The 19,231-nt window shown below is 41.4% G+C and overlaps 1 protein-coding gene across 2 annotated transcripts in view; it reads right to left on the bottom strand.

The window, feature by feature from the left end:
- Positions 1–783: 783 nt before the first annotated feature.
- The window catches only part of LARGE1 (LARGE xylosyl- and glucuronyltransferase 1), a 271,398-nt gene continuing 252,950 nt past the window's right edge, over positions 784–19,231 (bottom strand). For both annotated transcript variants that reach the window (XM_071422738.1, XM_071422739.1), the window contains 3 exons: positions 13,444–13,590; positions 8,067–8,262; positions 784–3,903 (listed from right to left, as the gene is read on the bottom strand). In XM_071422738.1, coding sequence (XP_071278839.1) covers positions 3,706–3,903; positions 8,067–8,262; positions 13,444–13,590 — 541 coding nt within the window. In that variant the 3' untranslated portion in view covers positions 784–3,705. The remainder of the gene's footprint in view (positions 3,904–8,066; positions 8,263–13,443; positions 13,591–19,231) is intronic.

Genomic DNA, 19,231 nt, shown 5'->3' on the forward strand with positions numbered 1-19,231 from the left:
GCAGAGCCTGTTACATCACAGGAAGAAGCATGAAAACAAAAATAGGAGGACTAGATGCCAGGCAGGAGGTTATTATTTGGAATAATAATTATGTTTGATAGTGGTGGGATGTCAAAAGGTGCTAGAAAATACACAGTTCTGGCTTTGGGACTTGAAAAGTTTGCAATGACTCCTGAATGTCAATGTTTGTAGTGGAGAGGGAAAAGGGAGATACAGAAGGGAGATACAGAGCCCAATTTCTGTAATACTTTATTTCTGATCCCCTAATTAGGAAATTAGAAAAATTTCACATTTAGGAAGGTGAAAGAGGAAAATACCCTTAAAACCTAGTAGGGTGACATTCAAGGTAAATTTAAAAACAAAACCATAATTTTCTTTTTAAAGAATCAATGGCTCTAAAAAAATGGACTAGAAAAGCTGAAATCCTCAGATTAAAATAGAAAGGGCTCTGATAAGACAGCCATGGAGTATGGTACCCCTTGGATGAATGGAAGACAATGACAAGGAAATGTTGATATGACTAAATGGGAAATTTTAGAAGTTATTCAGGCCAAATAGGAAACTTTCAGAGAATGGAAATAAAACTGTGTAAAGCTGAAAGGAAGGTATGTAACAGTTAAGATGGAGTTTGAGAAAGCTAAGAGGGAATCTGAAGAGCAAACAGTAGGGAAGTTAAAACTGAAAATGAACATTTGCCCAGTACACCAAAAGCAGAAAGTGAAGATAATGGGCAGGCCACCCCAAACAAGTACAAGAAACAATTAAAGACAATAAAGACATTGCCAAGAATCTAAATGATTTATTTGCATCAGTCTTCACTGAGAGGGTGCTGGAGTGGTATCTAAACGAGAGACTCACACTTTCCAAATATCAAAGATAAGGAGAGGTCATAGATTGACGACTCAAGAGAGAAGTTGCTGGAACAAATCAATAAATCAAAGGCATTATGTTACCAGGTTTATCTGCTACTTCTGGAAGATTTCAGGAGAAAACTGAGAATTAAGTAACAAAGTTCCTAGCAAATACTTACTACACCAGAGGACTGGAAGACAGCCAGTGTTATAACTGAGTTGGGAATTTTTTTTGTTGTCTGTGGTGGATTTTTTCATGGTGTTGGAGGAGCCCTGGCAGTTACAGACAGATATGTAATCCTAACTTGCCATTAGGTAGATTGTTTGAAATGTGCTAAAAACCCCCAAGACCCACACCTCTCTAATTATGAAGCACAGAAACAAATATGACATGACAGATACAAGTCAGTACAGTGTCTATAAGGACAAAAAAAGGGACTCTTTGTACCTACTACCAATCTCTGAGCTGGTTACACCAGCCAGCACACCTAAGCCTACCCAGGAGGTCCCAAGACTCAACCTATAGGCAAGTAGCAAATCATTACCTCCCTGCTCCCCCATCCTTCACCACTGAGAAGAGAATAATGAGAAGAATGCTTATAATGGAACAGCCAAATAATGGTTATGCTGCTGTAGGGCAATCCAGCCTACCCTTAACGTTGTTAAGCCAAGGAGAAATGTACATCTGGAATGCATATGGAACATAATGGTGGCCACACTGAAGCTCTGACTGGAGATTTCATGCAGGTATAATGAATGGTAGCCTCTCTTAGATCAGCTTTTGGGATATTTCTGCACACTGGCTAATCAACAGTCCCTGTGCTCCAGGGTTCTTCTCATTCTCAATCAGTACAATGACCTCTGCATTTAATGGTAATACAGGACTTGGGGAGTTAAGACTCTGATGTTTTTAAAAGAACGTATCTTGGCCAGAACTGAGCACTAATATCACTTCTTCCCAGCTCTCTCCAGCTTTTTATGTAAATCTTTACATAAAGCCATTAAGAACAGAGAAAAAAGCTCTTTGGAAAATTATGCAGTGATATATTCTTATGCAGCCAACACTCCCAGGGGAAAAAGTGAAAACTACACACAGCCTCCCGCCCCTTTTTATTTCTTGTCAAAGACATTGCCTTTTTTGGCTTTTCTTATATATACACAGAATGATGAACTGATATTTGTAGTTTAAATGTCTGGTTTAACTGCATGGTTTCCACCGTATCAGAAATCTCTCACAAAATGTCAGGTTAGAAATAAAACCAAGCTCTAGAGGGATGAGGTGGGGAGGAAAGTAGAAGGTCCAGTGGCTGAAAAACAAAATGGAAAAACGTGAGCAGAACACAATGTGGATCCATTTCCTAGCTCAGGCAGTGGTATTGGTACATGTGGTTGTTTGGGGTTTGGGGCAGGGAGACAGACACATTTCTCACTGAGTTGTTTCTGCTTTCTCTGTTAACATTGCAACAGAAATTACAAATAGCCCTGAAAGGGGTAGTGCACCTCATCTTTTCCTCCCATGTAAACACAACATTAATACTGAAGATAAAGAAAATGGCAAAAAGTCCAGTGTCTTGTTTTCTGCATTTTGCTTGTTAGGTTCCTGTTCGCCCTCCAGCAAATTCCTGTGTGTACCGATGTTGTGAACTTGACCAGTCCACGTTCAAGCAAACACTCACTCAGATTCCCAACACATTCTTTTCTCCCCGTCCAATGGGGAGTTTATTCCTAACAGTTCTGCTCCTTTTAATTATAAACTCCTTTAACGAAGTAGTTCTGAGACCTTGCAGCAGGCAGCAGGAGAGCACCAAGGCTACTAGTTGCCTTTTACTCGTTTATATTCACTGTTCAGCAAAGAAGTCCACTTAAAGCCTAAGGCCCAGAGCCTTCACGGATGGGCAGCACTGAAATGAACCTACAAATCAGTATTCCCCTGGTACAATGTGCCTTATAGGTAAAATCCAATTCCTGCCTAAAAGAGATAAAGGGTTAGAGCTAGGCCCTTTATCTTATGAGACACATGTGAACAAGTTGCTCTGATGAAAACAGACTTTAAAGTGACAAGTTCTGTTCACTTTCTGGCAGAGCTACTGATCTTCTTTACTGGACCACCAAAACAGAAGATGGCAAAGAAACACAAGGGAGATATTTCCTTGGCAAGGAAAGGAGCAGCATTTAGGACTGGGGCCAAGGCAGGGTGGGATATAGGGGATTTTCCTGATAAAACAATTAATTTGAGAAAAAAAAGACCAACCGATATCATGTATACAACTGAACCAGTAACACACCTTCTCAGGAGTGCAGTTTTGTATAAGTGTCCCCTGTGTTTTCAAGGCTAATTCAGACCTTTGGCTCATCCTGCATTAACAAGGTCATCCATTGTTAACAGGGCCCCTGTGAAAGTTCACAGGTGAAAGTTCCCTTTTAAAGTAGTGCAGATTTGAAAATCACAGGACAGCGACCCGAAGATCTTCCTTTACAGATAAAAAGCATGTCAAATTATTAAATAGCAACATAAAATCCTATATTCTGAAGGTCTGTCTGTGCTCTGCAGTCAAGAGAGCGGAGTGCAATCCCAGCCCCTGCCCAGTCCCACCTCGGGTGGCTCGGAGGGTGCCCGGCCGGCCCAGCTCACAGGCACCTCACAAACGCTGAAGCTGACAGAGCCGGGGCAGTCGGGGAAGGGATGAATGAGCATCATCCGAAGATATGTCACTTCAAATTTCTACTGTTAGAACTGCCAAGTATGATATAAAAACAGAAAGTATTTCTCAGTTTGGAGTTCGAAGGCCAGGCCCCAAACGCTGAGCGGCTCTTGCCTCAGTGTCCCTGTTGGCCAGGCAGGGGCTCCACGCTGCTAACTGTTGTTCTCTGCCGTCAGGTATTTGAGGGCTGCGAAGCCGTAGTGGCGCGACATGTCCTGCTGAAACTCCTCCTTGAGCGTCTTGAGACAGATGCGGTATTGCTTGTTGGAGCGGAACTTGGTGATGTCGAAGCTGGGTGCGTGCGGCATGTGGATCATGTAGGCGTTGGGCAGCACCGTGAACTCGTATTCCTGCGGGACAAAGACACGGCTGTGAGGGGGATCCCAGCCTCCCACAAGGCTCTTCCTCAGCCAAACATGCTCCAGCGCCGAACGGCGCGCGGTTTGTGTCTCAGGAACAACAAACCCGTCAGGGATCTCAAACAAGCTGCCTTTGTTTTTTCAAGTAGCTTTTTCTTGGTTTTTTGAAAGATCTACCTAATCTTTTTGTAAAATCATAGAATTTTTGGGGTTGGAAGGCACCTTTAAAGACAATCTAGACCAACCTCCCTGCAATGAGCAGGGACATCTTCAACTAGATCAGATTGCCAGAGCCCCATCCAACCTGTCCTTGCATATTTCCAGCGAGGCAGGGTCCATATCCCCTCTGGATAATCTCCTCCAGTGTTTTCCACCCTCATGGTAAAAAAACCCCAGCTATTTTAAAACATTTTACCCCATATAAGCCAAATAATGGGGAAATAGTACAAAAGGCACACCTGAAGCCATGTCTGCCACACAGATTTTTCAGCAGTGTGATTGCAACAACACAGCTGTGAGTACACAGCATGAGTCTTAAGTGTCAGTGCAAAAACATGGCTTTGCCCCTAAAATTTATTTTGCTTGGGATAATGGAATAAGCTACATTTACAAAGGCAAAATTGCATGACATATGTTGCTTTGCCTATATGCTAAGATACTCACGGAGACAAAACTGTCCAAAATTATTTATAAACCTGAAATAAGGGGAGAATATGGTGTCATTTATAGGCAATGTGTGAAATGAACCTGCTAATTCCATATGCTTTGAGACATTTTTACTCAAATTAAGTTCTTCCTCACAAAGTTTGAAATACTGTGCTAATTCTCCTTCTCCTGTAAAACTACTTCACTTATTCTCTTTATATCTGACCAAGTTCTTTGACAATTCTTGTTGTTAAAAAAATGATGGTTGATTTAAGTCTCCATTATGCCTGAAAGATTCTTTCAATTTTTACAGGTAAATATATAAGGATTAGAGCAAAGCTCAAAAAAGCCTGATTCTTAGACAAGCTGAAAGTTCACTAGTGTAGGATATGCAACAAGCAGGTATCTTCTGCAAGGAACTGGGTAAGAGAGATGAACCTCATTATTCTGTAGCCAAATGAAGTACCCTAATCACTTTTTTCATATGGAATTTCAGGAAGTCGGATTTGTATTGGATGCAAATGATAAAGAAACTTTGAAGCCTCCACAGGCAAATTTCCTATTTTCTCACACAGTTTCTATCTGCAGCTGTTGCTGGATGGACTCCTTAACCAATTAACAAAAGAAACTGGCCAGGGAAGGAACAGCCACAGAGCATGCTGCCTTTACAGGAAGTGGTGCAAAACTCCCCCTGGTTTGTAATTCCCAGTCACTTGTAGATTTAGGAGTCTGTAGAGAGTCAAAGAATATCTGCTGCAGAAAGGCAGAGTACTCCAAAATATTTTAGTAGAGATTTGTGGGAAAAAAACCCACACATCTGCTGATAAACCTTAGTGTTTCACCTGTATGTGCAGCTTAAGAGCAGATGCAGCTCCTGTTTCCCTATAAGAATGCCTGCTCCCTGACAGACAGTGCTAAAGTGGTAAATCTTTGTGCCAATTTACAATGTTGTCATAAACAGGAATGGGGTGCTCTGAGCTTCTGTTTGGGGTGAAAAATGTATAGCAAGAGCAAAATAAGCTGATGCTCACATGCAGAATTTATGTACCTGGAAGATGCTTAGGACTAATGGGGAACCAAATGTGAAACCAAAGGCTGGCACCATGGAGTGAGGAGAGCTGATAAACTACAAACTACAGAAAATTACTCTAAAGAACCTTAAAACTATGGGCTGGAGCTGCTGAGGAAGATGCATTCCCCTCATACAACCTTTTCTTTGTTCTCTGTTTGCATCTCAAGTCTGTAATACTGTAGGTCAGTGACTGTGTACACTCTGCAGTGCTAACTGTTCAGCACAGCAGCGTTCTCATCCCTCTGAATGGCCTTCAGACACATAAAGCCTTTCAAAAACCTGTGAGTCTACTGCTAATAATCCCCTTTGAAATATGCTGGGCTAGGGTCCTGGAAAATGGGACACTTACAGTCTAGCACAGTCACTGGAAAGGTAGGGAAAGGTTTCCTAATGACCTCGCCCTACTACATGGAAGCCTCTGTTGAGAAGGCAATGCACTAGCAGGAACCTCTGTCCCTAGCTCCTAGATTACAAATTCTTTAGATGGCGACTAGCATTATCTGTGCATTTGTACAGCATCCAGCTCAGTGGACACCTGCATGCTCCCAGAATAACAATGATGATTATCTCCATGCCATGTCCTGCTCTGAGGGATGGCAGTGGCACAGGCTCTTGGAAAGGGATCTGGAACAGACCTCTTGACAGACACTGCGGTCATGAGGAGCAGCGAAATAACTGAGAAGCTCCTCTGCCTGCTGGTAATGAAGCCAGCCTAGCAGCTGGCAGCAACCTGATCTGTGCACACCCCAAAGCAGAGGAATGCCACAGGGGAAGTAGCTGTGCCATCCCATGTCTCCTCTAGGCTCAGTTGTGGGAGAACCTGCCAATATCCAAATTGCTACAGAGGAAAAGGAAGCTTCTTTTAAATGTGATACTGTGCTCAAGGCTGGAAGAGTGAGAAGAACAATTTCCCAGAGTTAATTCCAACCCAATGGTCATTTAAAATAATTGCACTATGATCAACTTTGAAAACTGTTTCCATTTCCCATGTGTTAATCTCTGTGCTGAGCAGACACCTCTGAACAGAAGAGTTAAATCCTGAATGCTACATAAGAGCTGCCACTGGGAACATAAGACTTGTTACCCATATTAACAAATAATAAACCATTACCCTGGCACTCTCCACAACTGATGGTTAATTAATTAGTGCTTGGAAAGTGCACCAGAAAATTACAGTGCTATAGCAAAGTATTATTAACATTAATATAAGGGAAAATGTTTTTTCTAGTCTGTAATAATTTTTTGTCATGTAAGAAGGTACAAATTTGTTGGGAATGACCTTGGCAAACAGAGGGCAAGTGGCTGCCAGCCCAAGGTGACCATGTGGTTTTGTAAGCAGTAGAAAAGTTCCCACACATGCACACAAATACACTGTAGCCCACACCCCAGAGACACAATCTCCCACTAACTTGCTCCAAACCTTGAGCTGCTCTGCTTCACATAAACTGGTAAGACTTGAGCAAAGAAGGATCTGCTCTATTCCAGATTGATAGCAGAAGCTATCACAAGAGGATAAAGATCACCAAAACCTATTTTTTTGGTTAGCATGAAATGCTACTAGTTCAAACACTGGGATTGAAACCAAACTGAAAAAAACTACAACAAACCCAAACTAAAAAGAAATGCCATGACCCAGACCTTACTGATGAGCACAGTGGGTAACTCCTCATCCAAGAACAGCAGGGTGATGCAAATCCTGCCATTTCAGTGAGCAGCAGCACTGGGCTCCCATGGAGCCATAGTCACTGCCAGCCTCTAAGATTTAGGTTGGCAGCAGGGACCTTGGCAACTCTGAGAGCTCTGGTGCCAGTCTGGGACTCCTGAGCTTTCTCTGCATCCTTATTATTATAAATTCTGCCCAGCAGCTTCATCCCAAGTCACAGATCCAAGAAGCAGGTAGCCCAAGGCTCAAGTACCTGGATCCTTTAGAGTCAGCACCATGGCCCCAGACTTTGGAAATGTAAAGACCATCTTTGCAGAAATGTGCTGTAAATCCCAGCCAGAAATTAAAGATGCTTGCCTTGAATTCAACTGAAGATTAGTTTTTGAATTGTAAATTAGTATTTGGGACTCACAAACCTCAATTTAATGGAAAAAACCCAGCTAGGTCTACGTGTTCCTTAATAAGTGATGGGATTGGCAACAACTGCTTCAATGCTTCGGTCAGGATGAAAGCCCTACAGGGGTTGTGCCTCTGCAAAACAATTAATTTCTTAAAACTGACAAATAAATGAACTCAGACTCAGCTCTTCATTTAATACTTGACAAGCATTAAACAGAGTGTTCCCAACTCAAGAAGTGCTCATTAAGGAGCTCAGTAAGGCCAGATGAACACTTTGGTGATGCAAAGCGTGACGCCTTCCTACAGGACACAGCCTTGGTTGGAACAACCCTGCTGCAGAGCCCTGGGTGAGATCCTCGTGTGTCATCTTCTCACCTGTGCATCCAGTTCCATGATGTGAGCTACTTTGTTCCAGCCAAATCCCACAAAGCGCCTGTCATACTCCGGGCAGTCCTTCCTGACAACAACGTATGGCTCAAAGTCTGCTTCCCACTCCACGCGGTAGGGAGTGGTGGCCGTTCGCCACTTGGCAAAATTTGTTGGCGCGTGCCCTTTCGTCCAGACATGGTACCTGAAACAGACATAAACGGCAGGGACGTGGGGAGGCAATTAGATAGAAAGCATCTTGGCGAGGAAACGAAATATTACCTGTTAGATGAAATCCTCAAAAATAAGGACATTAGCTTACAGTTCACATCATCATTTTCAGGACGTGTCGGAGGCAATTTCTAGGACTATTTCCAGCATGCCTCCCAGAGCTCAATGCTTAAACACATCTAGTTGGTGAAGGATAGTGTGAAAACAGTACCTCATGCTAATGTGAGAAACCATTACACAGTACCCTGTCAGTTCATCTGCACTACAAGGGCTGTGTCTTATTCCTAGCAACCAAGCAGCTGCATCAGTCGGTGCTCTAAAATCGGTGTGGAAATCTGCAGCTCAGATAAAGTCCCTAAAATTAGCCATTTCCCTACCATGGTGATATTCACGATCTGTTTTATAGGCAATTTTATAATTTGCATGAGAGACACCTGCAGCTCTGGATAGATGTTCTATGTTATTAATTATGGTTATTACTATGGCAGGAACCAAGCTGCATAATTACATTAATAAGTAAAATATTACATAAAGGCTATCTGCTCTACTAAGTTCTACATTGTGGGGAGTACTCCTGTGATCTTCAGTATGGTAATCAATTTGATTTACAGAAAAAGATCCTTTTGTATTTTGCTAATCTACTTTAGGTCACCGCAGGTCTCTTCCTAGCACAGCTTGAATGCACCCCATTAGTGCCAGGGTCAATGACTCTCTCGCCCACTTATTCTAACACTTTCCAAAAATCAATGAGACAAGCTTTTTCTTCAGTTTCACAGATTAATTAATGAAACAAAGGAATAGCAGGTATCTGTATTACAGCTCTGAGACAGATAGGCAACAGAAGGGACAAAACAAATATCCTGCCAATTTGTAAATTAAGGTACATTGAATTCACAGGGATGACTCACATGCTAAAAGTGAAGGGATTTGAGCATTAAATATTGCAAAATTACAGCATGATGTAATGCTTAAATCCCAGAAATTCTCATAACATTGTAAGCCATTGCTAAAAACAGGAATATAAAATCACAGCCTAGGAGTTTTCATTTGGACATATTTGTATGGCTTTTAACAGGAGAATCAGAGATGTTCATCTTTACTGACTCTCTCTTTAGGGAAGTGCAGGAAGACTGAATTATTACCATGGCATTGGGGTCACAAGTAATGTATGGTCCTTTGTATGCTGCATTTCTAAACTGTAAATAGGTTTTACCACTTTCAGATATCTCACTTAGGGACCAGGGGAAACAAAACCCTTTTGTATTAAAAAACAGTGAAATAATGACAGTGACAGTGAAATAATTCTCGAGAGATTATTAGTAAGCAGTGCCAGATTCACAAAGATGCTTATAACCCTTAATGCCTTTTGGAATCATTGCCAAAAAGCCTATCCCTTTTCTTGGCCTCTTTTGGAGATGAGTGGCTAACCTAGCCAGTCATGAATGTGCAGCTATCTATGCTGGAAAAAAACCTCAACCCAACAGTCACAATGTGGGGTTTAAAATGATATAAGATTGTGGAGGGTGCTGTATCTTCTAAAATCCTACCTCCGGCATTTTGAAATTAATTACGATAATAATAACAATAATGACTGCTAACTACTTATGAAGTGATTTGTATCTTCAAAGCCCCGAACAAACTTTGGTTAATTGAGAGATTCCTGCAGAGAAGCAGCCAAATGCTGCTGTTATTCTAGTAACACTCTCCCACTGATTTAAACAGGGGGTAACAAGATGCTAACCACAAAAATAATTCCATTTCTTTCCACCCTTTTTGGAAGTATCAGTGTAAGCACCTATAGCAGCTCAAGTATAACCTCTGTGAGTCAAGATAGCCAACTCCAACTAGCAGGGCAAAATAAATAATTGGGAAGAGACAATAAAGTGAAAATATGGAACTGGGGTTGCAGAGACAAAAAAAAAAACCCAACAAAAAAACCCCCAAAAACAACAACAAAAAAACCAACCAAAAAAAAAAAAAAAAACAAAACAGAAAGAAAGGAGTAGATTTGATAGTACAAAACTAAATAACAACAGAAGTTTTTTATTACCTCTTCAGAGTGATTGATGTGAGTAGAAGGAAAGAGAAAGGCAAAAGGACAGCTAAGGTCCTGACAAAGAGGTAAATGAATATTGGATGCTCAAATGAGGTGTACACACAATAGTGATGGAGGAGTAATTAGACTGAAAACAATCTAATTGTGAGAACATTAAAAGAATTGTGAGAGCATTATTGTATTACATATGTACATACAATATATATGGGTTCATATACAGATAATCTGCTGGAACTAGGTCTTGGCCAATGGCTGATTACATGAACTGTACTGCAAAGAATGAGAAGCAGACACCATTCCATGGAGGTCCATAGAGAGGCAGCTCCCATTAAAGGATGAGTCATTCCAACAGACTTTACTATCAGTGATGCAGTTGTGAGAAGAGGTTCACTGTCTATACTGGTATCCCATCTCACAGGACAAACGAATAAATGCAATTTTCTGTTCAGGCCCTTCTCACTCAAGACTTAAATACACATTGAATTTTAAGGCCACACTCAATCTGACAATCCCTGGAGTACTTAATGAAAATTGGGAACAATATATTTTTCACTATGCTCACATTTTTGACAAATCCAAACCAAGTAATTCAATCTCCCTAAAATCACGATGAGTTTCTTTCCCACGGTTCATGGAAAACAACTGGAACACACCACATCCCCTCCTCCTCCGCTTTGGATCCAATGCTTCATTTTACTTGTGTTCCTGATTGCTTTTATTTAAAATAAAATTTCATTTTGCTAAAGTTAGCAAAATGAAGTAGTTATTCTTCTCAGAGTAGTCTTCCTCCCTGCCTCCTCTAAGTTTCCCGCTTCAGTGAGAGAGATGAGTGAAAGAAGAACTTTCCCACTTCTGTTCTCAGATGCTTCAACATTTTGCTGGATTGTGGATGCAATCAGTTAATTAGTTAATCAGCTGTTGGTTTTTATGTTTTCTCACTGCGATGATGTGTCTCCTGCCAGCTGTGGTTTCCCCTGTGCCTGGATGTGTGTGGGGATTACATTTGTGTCCATCAGCTCTTAGCCAGGCCCTGAGCACGCACATCCTCGGGAGCACATTCCCAGCCAGCAGCTGCCAAGGGAGCCAGCGAGCTGGCACAGAGCCCCCGCTGTGGCAGAGGGTTTCACACAGCACACCTTGCCAGCCACAGATGCTCACTTGTCTTCTCTTCTGTTGCTGACTGAGGGATGTAATTGAGAGCGGTTGTGTACTTCTTAGCTGCCCAGAGGTAGAAAAGGTCACCATTTCAAAAAGAGGTGACAAAAGCAATTTCAGTGAGGGAAAGATTGTAATCTACCGTGTGGTGTGAGGGACTGGGATGCTGCAGGCACTCTCAGCAATCACTGTCACACCAGTCCTCCCCAGCTCACTCCCACCTGCTCAGCAGCAAATTGCAGCATTATTAAAGCACCTTGAAGGTGGAGGTGGAAATTCTCAGCCCAGAGCTGAGAGCCCAGATGCTTTGTGGCTGTCTACAGACTTGAGCAATGAAATGAGCCAAAACAAACTGACGAAGCATTTGTAAAATGTATCCTACATTAATACGTACACCAGCTACAGACTGCTTGTCCTTCAAGTCTTACTTAACCTTGCTTTGGAAAAACTCCCACTGGTGTTAAAGACATTTTTGCCTGAGTGAGACTTGAGAAAGGATTTGCAAATCCAACTGTGCATGTAACACACCGACATGCTGTTTAGCTTGAAGATGAAATCTGTAGTGGAAGGCCACCACTGTGCAGCTGACTGCTGGTGGAATGCAACATCTGAAAATCCTGAGGGTGTTATTTTCCACTGGAAAGACTTTTTCTCTCAGCTATGGAAGAGGAAACTATTTTTTATCAGATCTCTTGTTAATTTTTATGTCTTTTGTATGTTAAACAATGATGGCAGAGGGAAAAGTACTTGCTTTATCAGTATCCTTAAGTAACTTTCCAGAGGCATGCCTCTCTCAGTCACCTCAAGTTTCTGTTTCAAGGCAGTTATTGGTAGAATTCTGACACTGATCAGAATTATGTTTTTCAGACTCACACAGGCTGTCTGCTATGGTATGTGTATGCAACCACATGAGGGAAGGGTGGCTGCTGCAACGAGAGAGGTGTGTAATATAGGGAATGGGAAAAGTGTGAGGAAAGCTCTAAAGTAAGAGAAGGATGAAAGGTATGATATGGAGCTCCTCCAGCCATGGATAATGCCTAGCTTTTTCATAGCTTTTATCTCAGATCTCAAAATACTGCAAAAAGGAGAGGTGAACATTGTTACCTGTATTTCAGAGAAGGGGAACAGAGATGTAAGAAAGCAAAGTGATTCGTGTAGCACCTCTCAGCAGGGGAGCAGTGGAGCTGAGAAGAGAACGCAAGTCTCCTAAGCCCCCTCTCTGTGCAACATCATAAGGCCATATTGTACTCTTCCCATTGCTGAGATGCTTTACAAATGTCTGCTAATCAGACCTTACCACACACACCTAAGAGATGGTTAACCCCTGCTAGCTGCATTTTAAAACTGAGGAGTCTGGCAGGTAATAGAAGTGACTTGTTCACAGCCACAAAAGAAGTCTGCTTCCAAGAGGAGTTCCAAATTTAGGTGTTCTTTGCTTCTTAGCCTCTAGTCAGAGTACTCTCTTACCTCTGCACGGAGGAACTCTAGGTATTTAAGCAGCTGTTTCACACTTTAAAAGAGCATAAGACAGGCCTGTGTTTGTTTTTCCAGTAAGGAAGAGAACCAATGGACAGAGATACATTACTTTTGGTCACATGAGAAGACACAGCTCCACAGATAGTATTTGGCAGCCAAAAAGTAAATTACACGCACTTGAGTGTAATGGTCACGCTTGATTTTGTAGTGCAATAAAAAATGATGAAAATAAAACAAATTTGATTTAACAACTGAAGTCCTTCAGTAGAGGACTGTAATACAAGATAAAATGCTGAGCTTAAAGATAGAATATATCCACATGATTCTCTTCACTGCCTCTCTTCGAAAAGGGAAAAAAATTCCAGTAAGTTTCTTAATGCACCTGACAGTGAAAGAGAAGAACCAAATATACAGAAGAACATAAAAACCAGAGGTAATCACCACAGGTTAAAGAGTACTTTCCATTACCTGAATGTAAAGAGGGTTCCCATGTCCAACATAGATAACAGCTCTGCTTTTGACTTGGGGAAGGAGAGGCGGTAGCGCAGGGTCTCAAAGGCAGGTACAATCAGAGCTTTCTTGGTGTTAGCTAGGTCTAGCTGGATGACAGACTTCCTGGCAAAAGAGAAACAACAAATAAAAGCAGGAAAATTTTCAAATGAGCAAATCACTGAGCTTTTCAAGATAAAGTGCAAAAAATGGGTAGTTAGGATACTATAAATGTAACTACGGCCCATATCTTTTCCTACATGTGTTTCAAATTTTCTTCTCCTTTTGGTCTGCTGCTCTAAGAGCAGGGAGAGCAACAGAATTCCAAATGAGCTTGTGTGTTTGACTGATCAATGCTGATCAGACTCTGTTGGCAGCAGAGAAGTGCTCTACACTTGAATGGACTGGGATGCCTCTCTTTTTCCTTCTTTTTGCTGAAAGTTGTTCAGTGAAGAGACTGTTTGGGTGTGTGAGTGTGTGTGCACATATGTATTTCACACAGGGCTCTTTTCCAGGCAGGGGCCTTGGGATGATTGCTGCAGCAGAGGAGCAGCTTAGCATTGTCTCATCCTGCCTGCCAGAGGTGTTCAGCGTATTTTTTTCTAACAAACTAAAATTCAAAGAAAAAGAAGTTACTTTTTCCATCCCCCAACTGAATCTTACTATACCTGTCATTAGAAATAACTCTGTCTCAATTTTTATTTCATTATCTCCATATTTCATACCAGAAATATGCCTCTCTCTCCCTGTCAAAGTCAGTTCCCCTTAACAGGATTCACTGTCCTGACTTTTATGTTACTGCAACAAGCAATCAAGGAGAATGGTGACAAGCAGCAAACTCTCTACAGCCTTTTAAGTTGAAGGAATTGGGATCACTATCCTAATAACAGAAGAACCAAACAAACCATTTTTCTAAGCCCAGAACACCTAGAATTCATTTATACTGCTGTCACAGAAAATGAAGATGAGCACAACTACTTCATAAAATCTGAATTTTAGGAAATTCATACCACCCTATAGGCCTGTTCTATATTAAGCAATCTGTTCTCAGCTCCTTACTGCAAAGTTTGCATTGTTTAAAGAGCCTCTGACACATTCCAGTTAACTTTTCACAAATGAAGGATTTTAACAGCATCTTATCATAAATGGTTTTGTACTTTCTTCTTGTAGCTTCTCCCTCACCATCACTAGAGGCCAAGATACCTGCATGTCAATAGATGCATCCTTCACAACCAGCAGTTGTGACCTTCCAAAGTTGTCGAGCAGTGCCATTATACAGTCTTTATGATGCTTTTAAATGTTTATTCCCTTTCACACTTCTGAGAGCAGGGGATACTAATACAGTTTCTTTTCCAAAATCTAAGTCTTTCTGGTCTCTGTGCAATCTATCAGCCTTGAGCAGTACAGTTTTGGGGATTCAGTTCTAGGAAGGAGCAGGTAACATTTGCAGTGATGCTCATCCTTTGGGCTGCGCAAGGGAACAGCAGCTTCCATTTATGGCAGTTACTATAACTTTGTTTTATGGAGAGCTCAAAAGGCCCAGGCAAAATTCAAAGCCTTGCTGTGCTTGCACTGTCCAAGAGTAGGAAACAATCCTGCCCAGCAAAGTTTACAGTCTGAAGCTGACCAAAGCTGCAGCAGGCACAGGTATCAAGCACAAGTAACAGTAGAAACTGTCAGACAGAGCAACTTGTGATGAATCTAGTGCTGAATGTGACTTATTCTCTAATATATGGGATATAACCACAAAAATGCTGTTGATACCAGCAGTCCTTTCTGCACATTCCCTGCTGTTCCTGTCACCTCCAAATTTCATACAGTTGTCAATGCCTGAACTATTAGAAGGAATAAATGATAGTACCTTCATGAAGAAATCAAAAAGCAGAGGGAAAAAACTGACAGAACAGACTGAAATCACTTGCACTGACAGAGGTCAACATGAAGAGTGAGGTAAGCGAAGAGAAACAGAGGTCTGGAAACAAGATACTTGAGGTGCATTCAGGCTACCAGAGAGATGTGGAGATACTTCCAAAGTGAAAAAAATAGCAGGATATTCTCTGCAGAAATATTTTCAAGAGATGCATGAAATATTTCATGAGGTGCATGTTGGTATGGTGGGTTGACCTTGGCTGGACATCAAGTGCCCACCAAGCTGCTCTTAGCCCTCCTTCTCTGCTGGGTACGGGAAAGAAAATAAGATGGAAAACAACTTGTATGTTGAGATAAGGCAGTTTGCTAAAACAAAACCAAAAGGTTGAGTATGCACCAACAAAGAGAGAAATAGATTTTATTTTCTCCTTCCCATCAAGTGGTGTCTGGCCACTTCGGGAAGCAGGGCTTCAGCACGCATAGTGGTTGTTGCAGAAGGCAAACATTCTAAATAACAAATGTCCTGCCTTCCTCCTCCTTTTCTCAGCTTTTATATCTATCTGAGCGGACACCATTTCGCATGGATTCTCTCTGTTCAATTTGGCTCAGCTGTGTTAGTTGTGTCCCCTCCCAAGATCTTGCTCACTCCCAGATGGGGGCAGAATGATGGAGAGGCAGCAATGATGCTGTGCCAGCACTGCTCAGCAGTAGCCAAAACACTGGTGTGTCATCAACACCTTTCCAGCTACCAAGGCAAAGCACAGCACTGTGAGGGATGCTACCATCACACAGGGAAAGACCTCCAGCTCAGCCACAACCAGTGCAGGTGGTAAGGTCAAAGCGGAGGGCTCTCCAAAATGAAGCTGGGAGCTGAGGCACACAGACAAGAAGCCCAGCAGCACTGATCTCTGAGTAGAATCACCTGCCCTTGAGGTGGACTCTGTGACGTAAAAGACTGATGCAAAGGGAAGAAGAAATCACTGCTGACATCCAGATGTTGGACTTCAGAGACAAAGGACAACAGAGGCCCTTTAAACTGTGATAATGGCAGGGAGGACTTGTTAGAGAAAAAAACACCTTCCATTTTCTTCTCATAACTTGGCTAGTTGGACAACCAGCTGAAATTCTAACTTCTTCCTACTGGAAGCAAATCTACCTTTTCATTTTTCTGTGGGATGACTTTTTCTCCTGTTTTGAGCGGAGGTGCTATTTGTTGGTTGGCTGGTTCTGTTACCATTTGGGAATAAGAAAATTTTGTTGGTGCTGCCAGATACCTGGAATGTAGGGAATACATTTGCTTATTTTGCAAGCTAACACTGGGTAAACTACATAACTCTTGCACTATCCTGATGAGGGCTGTTTTTTTGGATTTGGGTAAACTACGTAACTCTTGCACTATCCTGATGAGGGCTGTTTTTTTGGATTAAGTAGTATTGATTCAGTATCCACTTTCCTTTCTTATCCTTTTCCCTCAAACCCCAAAATAAGGATTTATGACTATGAACAGCTAGCTCTCTTTGTGCTAGTGTTGTCCAGGAAACCATTTTCCAGCTATCTTTGTGTTAAGACCTATGTGTGTCATTCTGACACAGTGAAGGTTGGGTTAAATTTTAAATCTAATCAACAATATTTTTCACAAAGCAGTGAAGAAATGAATCCTAAAACACAAGAGTCTCCTCACAAGCTGAATGAACTCCAGCATGCTGATATCAATCTTCTAATCTGCATTGTTATTTTCAAAAATTAACACAGAATTCTCATCCTCATATAAGTACATAGTAAGATCCTTCCCATTTTTGGAGGATAGAGAAGCTCAGACAGAGAAAAACTAGCAACCTAATCCTAAAGCACTACACTCAGAAAAAAAAAGAGTACATCATTGGGATTTGGAAAGTAGTTGGTTGCAAGTTACAAATATGTCAGTCATTGAGCTTGTGGTCAGAACTGGAGAGTTGCCAACCACTGTTAAATTCATTTGAATGCTCTTCCTCTCTGCAGAAGACACGAATTCATAGACTACAAAGGCAACCAAAACAAAAACCCCAATAGACACAATCTGAACTATCTCCCTAGCTGAGATGCTGAAAAATAAGCAGAACTACTTCACAGCTCATGATGTAGGGGACAGATACAAAACCCATGGATGGAGCTGGGATGCTGGGTCCCAATTCATGCTAAATGTGTCACTGGAAGCCAAGGGCACATTTTACACAAATGTGTCAGGAAAGAACTTCAATGCTAGTTGTGACAGCTGTAGATAAGCAGCCTGTCTCACTGTTTTGTGTTAGAAGTCACTGTAGGATGACCCAAGCACCTTACTTGCAGCAACCAGAAGAAGCCTTTACCTCTGGGGCACTGACAAGATGACCTCAGTAACTACTGGTAAACAGGAAATCTTTAAATGATACATTTCATTCTGTACTTCACAGAAGACTAAAGCAGGACTAAAAGGGTGTTTGATGGAGATAAAAACATTGAAATGGTTTTACTTAGCAGCTATGAAAAAGCTCAATTAGCACAAATCTAAGTGCAAAGCAACAGATAAATAAAGGGATACATAACCATCAGCTCCATCAGCTTCTCCTTCAAAACTGGTTGTAACCTTTATCATATGACACCTTCAAAATAAGTTGAAAATATTTTTCAAAATTCCTTTCTTTCCGAGAATATATTATCTGCAGAGACATAATATGCAATATATGTAAATCAGCAAACTTTCAGTGAGTAGGACTTTCCTGGCTTATTCTGTACAAAGTGATGCCCAAAATACCACACTGTTTCCATTTGTTTATGGTTGTTCTATCTGAGGAAATGAGGATAAAGATGTTTTACGTCTCTCTAACAAACAATTCCTGCCATTCAGACAGATAGCTAATCAGCTATTTGCAGAGGCAGTGGGAACAGTCAATGCAGAAAGACACAGGGTATCCATATTTAAAATAATCTCAATGCAACTCCCTGCTACTTTGCTTAGAAAAATTGTTACAGAAAAAGCTACACAAAAGCATCTAGTCCACATGCAAAAAAACCCCCAAACAAACCAAAAAAACAATCCAATCACTTTTTAAAGAGCTGGTAGTAGCTGATTAGCAACTTCAATGTTCCCAGGCAAGAGAGACTCTCAGTCAGAGTTGAGGTGGTACAGGCCTTAAAAAGGCTGGCAGGGTAACACAAAGTCTTAGAGGTAATAGCTCTCAGAGAGCATCTCTGCTTTTTTCTGAAACATCACCAATGCACCGTCATGGTGCACTTAGTTCTGTAATACAATATCACCCTATGAGAATTATTTCTGTGGTTGTAGTATCTCAAGGAAATGGTGGTACTTCATTCTGCCTTCTCTCCTCTTTTCTTCCTTTAATTGCTGGCTCCTTTAATTGCTGCACATCCGTGCACTGTGAAGCAGCATGAGAGAACAAGTTCCTTATCTAGCACTTAATGCCAGTATCAACATCTGCCATCCTTACTGTGTCCAGCAGTGATCTGAAAAAATGTAGCACTATGCAACACTAACAGAAGAATAGAGAAATGAAGAATAACTCTTCATCCACGTATCTGGAGATGCATGGATGTATCTAATGTGGGCTAGGAATAGTTTTGGAGTGCTCCTAGCACAACTTGAAAAGACTTCAACAAAGTAAGAGGAAGACAAGCTTACACAGTGTGCTAATACTTCACTGATACAACTGAAATTCAGCATCTTGAAAGCCATAGAATAGTTTGGGCTGGAACCCAAAGGTCATCTAACCCTTTTTTTTTCTAGTAGCTTTATCTTGGTTTTTTGAAAGATCTACTTTCTCTTTTTGTAAAATCATAGAAATTTTTGGGTTGGAAGGCACCTTTAGAGATAATTTAGACCAACCTCCCTGCAGTGAGCAGGGACATCTTCAACTAGATCAGG

The sequence above is a fragment of the Agelaius tricolor genome, unplaced genomic scaffold, assembly GCF_023055355.1.
Source record: "Agelaius tricolor isolate 1412-34295 unplaced genomic scaffold, bAgeTri1.0.p SCAF_3, whole genome shotgun sequence".
NCBI lineage: Eukaryota > Metazoa > Chordata > Aves > Passeriformes > Icteridae > Agelaius > Agelaius tricolor.